This window comes from Hippoglossus stenolepis, chromosome 2 (assembly GCF_022539355.2).
Source record: "Hippoglossus stenolepis isolate QCI-W04-F060 chromosome 2, HSTE1.2, whole genome shotgun sequence".
Taxonomy (NCBI): Eukaryota; Metazoa; Chordata; class Actinopteri; order Pleuronectiformes; family Pleuronectidae; genus Hippoglossus; species Hippoglossus stenolepis.
In genome coordinates, this window is record NC_061484.1 from 9,232,614 (window position 1) to 9,235,657 (window position 3,044).

The 3,044-nt window shown below is 44.0% G+C and overlaps 1 protein-coding gene across 1 annotated transcript; it reads left to right on the forward strand.

Moving 5' to 3' along the window:
- Positions 1-1,436: 1,436 nt before the first annotated feature.
- Positions 1,437-2,231, forward strand: LOC124854483 (uromodulin). Its single transcript, XM_047342145.1, has 2 exons — positions 1,437-1,952; positions 2,113-2,231. Exons 1-2 carry the CDS (start codon positions 1,460-1,462, stop codon positions 2,220-2,222), a joined length of 603 nt encoding a protein of 200 aa, XP_047198101.1. The 5' UTR covers positions 1,437-1,459; the 3' UTR covers positions 2,223-2,231.
- The last annotated feature ends 813 nt before the right edge of the window (positions 2,232-3,044 follow it).

Here is a 3,044-nt window from a genome sequence, read left to right on the forward strand (position 1 = left end):
TCTCACTCGATTACACAGTAAATTTTGGTGAACAATTAAAATTAGCAGAATGTGTTCACAGACCACACCTCACAAGTATGAATTTGTTTATTTTACCTTTTCTCTGTGATCAAGTTTTTAATCTGTCCTTAAATAACTTAAAATCAGCCTCCCAGCTCCGTCTGTGCTTCTGGTTCTGACGTATCTGGACATTGTATATTTAGAGTTGCCAACTGTTTAATCAATCAATCAAAATGTATTTCTATAGCCCATATTCACAAATAACAATTTGCCTCTTAAGGCTTAGCAAGGTGTGACACCCTCTGTCTTTAACCTTTGACAAGAGTGAGGGAAAACTACCAAATAAATAAGCCTATTAGCGGGGGGGGACTTAGAAGCCTCAGAGAGAGCTGAAAGCGACATTCATGAGAAAAGACAGTCTAACTGTCTGTTCATGTCCACAGAGTGAAGGAATAGAAGCTTAGGACTTCAATTAAAAATGTATCACATAAAAAGATAGCATTAATTGCTTATTCCCTAAAACCCTATTACTCTTGCAGGGTGTGAAGAATACCTACCACATTCAGTTTAAACGAAATTTCATTGATTTCTAAACTCATTTTAACGTGAGAATTATCAACTGTACAGATCCACTGATGTTAATATACATCACTTTTCTGTTTAACTGCACTCAAAGTCAAAAATAAACATCCTTTTCGGAATCTGTGTGAAATGGCCTATTATTTAGTTTATTACAAAAAACAAAACAAAAACAGCTTATCAATGTTCTGCCTGTTGACTTTTGAACAAGGAAATGTCTTCAGTGATCTGAACACTGAACACATTTCCTTGTTCACTGAACACATTTCCTTGTTCTTTCATTCTCATATGAAATAACAAGGAAATGTTTTGGATAATCTGAAGTGGTACATAGCTGTTAATATTGAGGTGATATAATAAATATTCATTGTTGATTTTCAATCATGAATACTGACGTCTGTAAATACACACTTAAATACATTTCCCATATTATAACACTCATTCTTGCCAGAATTGCCTTTTGAGTACTCAAAGCTTTATGTACTAATTTCTAGAATCAGTTCAATCTTGGTTTTCACGGTTTCATTTGGAGAAGCGAATAAACTTTTACAAGAGCATGGATCAAACTGTCTTCGTACTTTTCACAGGAACACTTGTCTCCAGCTGTGATTCATGTCACGATGAATCCATGTGCCTGGAGTCACGGGAAAGAGGAGACACGTTCAGTGGCCCAGTCCTCTCTTGTGTCTGTAAAGATGGCTTCGTAGGCGATGGTCTCACCTGCTACGACACAAAACTCTGCAGTGACTCTTCGTGCTGTAACCAAGGTTATCACTGGTCACCAGACAGCGGCTGTGTAGAAACTGACGAGTGCTCCCTCCCAGACCCACCGTGTGCGCCGCCTCAGGTGTGCCACAACACACCAGGCTCTTTCATATGTATGGTGCCTTCCTCCACCGCCAGATCTGGGCCCTCTCCCCAATCTGTCCAGTTCAGGTGTGGAAACACTGTTTGCCCAACAGGCATGGACTGCATCAGTAATAATGGGGTCGCCCGCTGCGCTGACCCCTGTGAGCGCTACACTGAGCTGCACCATGACTGGCGGTCGACAGACAACACAATGAATCTGATCCCACGCTGTGACAGAGATGTTAACTGGCAAGGCTGGTATCGTCTGTTCCTGAATCAAACCAGTGCCCACGTTCCCGAGAGGTGTGTTCAGACAAACAGGTGTGGAACACACGCTCCCCTATGGATAACAGAGCCTCATCCCACACAGCCAGGTGTGATTGTAAATCGGAATGTATGTAATCACTGGAGCTCCAGCTGCTGCTCTTTTAGATCACACACCATCAATGTCAAACTCTGCAATGGAAACTACTACGTCTACAAACTGGTGAAGCCGAGCACATGCAATCTTGCCTACTGTGCAGGTACTGAAACTTTACTCTCTAACAAAAAATTCAATTTTCCAATTTAATCCATCCATTGTAAGCGTTATAGAGAATATATTGTCCTTTTGTTTAAATATTCAAATTACATTTTATGAACAAAAACTCATTGTTGCACACTGATGTTTTTCATTGTCAACAGAGGTGAACAGAACAGACGTTGCAGTTCCTTTGACCACTCCTGGTCCAGGACAGAAAGGCACCTCTCAAACAGCAGCAGTGCACCACACCACAGACACCAACCACACCTGATCCAGGATCTCAGACCTCAGCTCTGCTTTGCTCACATCTGGCACCCTGGAACAACAGCAGGGACAACAGCACAGGAGTCGAGGTACAGGTCCGCTTCTGGCCAATGGAGGAAACAGCCCTGCTCTGGCAGAGCAGAGATCTTCCTCCGTGGACAGTGGGGGACGGGGTGATGACCACTGACCTGCTGATGCTCAGGTGGTGCAGACAGCTGGGTTGCAGCAGGTCCTGTCAGCACCACAACGAGCACAAGTTTTGACAGGGCAGAGGGTTCATCTGGTTGGACGATGTTGCTTGCCCGCAGCAAATCAAAGCGACCGGAAAGTCGCACGGTGATTGGATCTCACAACTGTGGTCACAGGAGGATGTTGGGTGCTCGCCTGTGAAGGTAAATGCTTATTTGTAGATTTTAAGCCAATGAAGCCTCCCTAACAGACAACAGGATAACATTATAGAACAGAAATATGGAATATGTGCTTCACGCTGATATCACTGGAGTTTTTATAGAAATCCTTGTCTTATTGATGTCTCTTTCATCTGTGTCTCTAATCAACAGTATTTGTTGCATGTGTGTCTCGATGCTTCACCAGGTGAGGCTGGTCAATCCCTGATAACTGGGCTTGCCTGGCAGAGTGGGAGATCTACCATGCTGGACAGTGGGGGACAGTTTGTGACGATTCCTGGGACCTGAACGATGCCAATGTGGTGTGCAGACAGCTGGGCTGTGGCAGGGCCCGCTCAGCACTGCAAAATGCTGCTTTGGACAGGCAGTGGACTCCATCTGCTGGACGACGTCATTTGTTCAGGAAGGGAATTCATCGATAA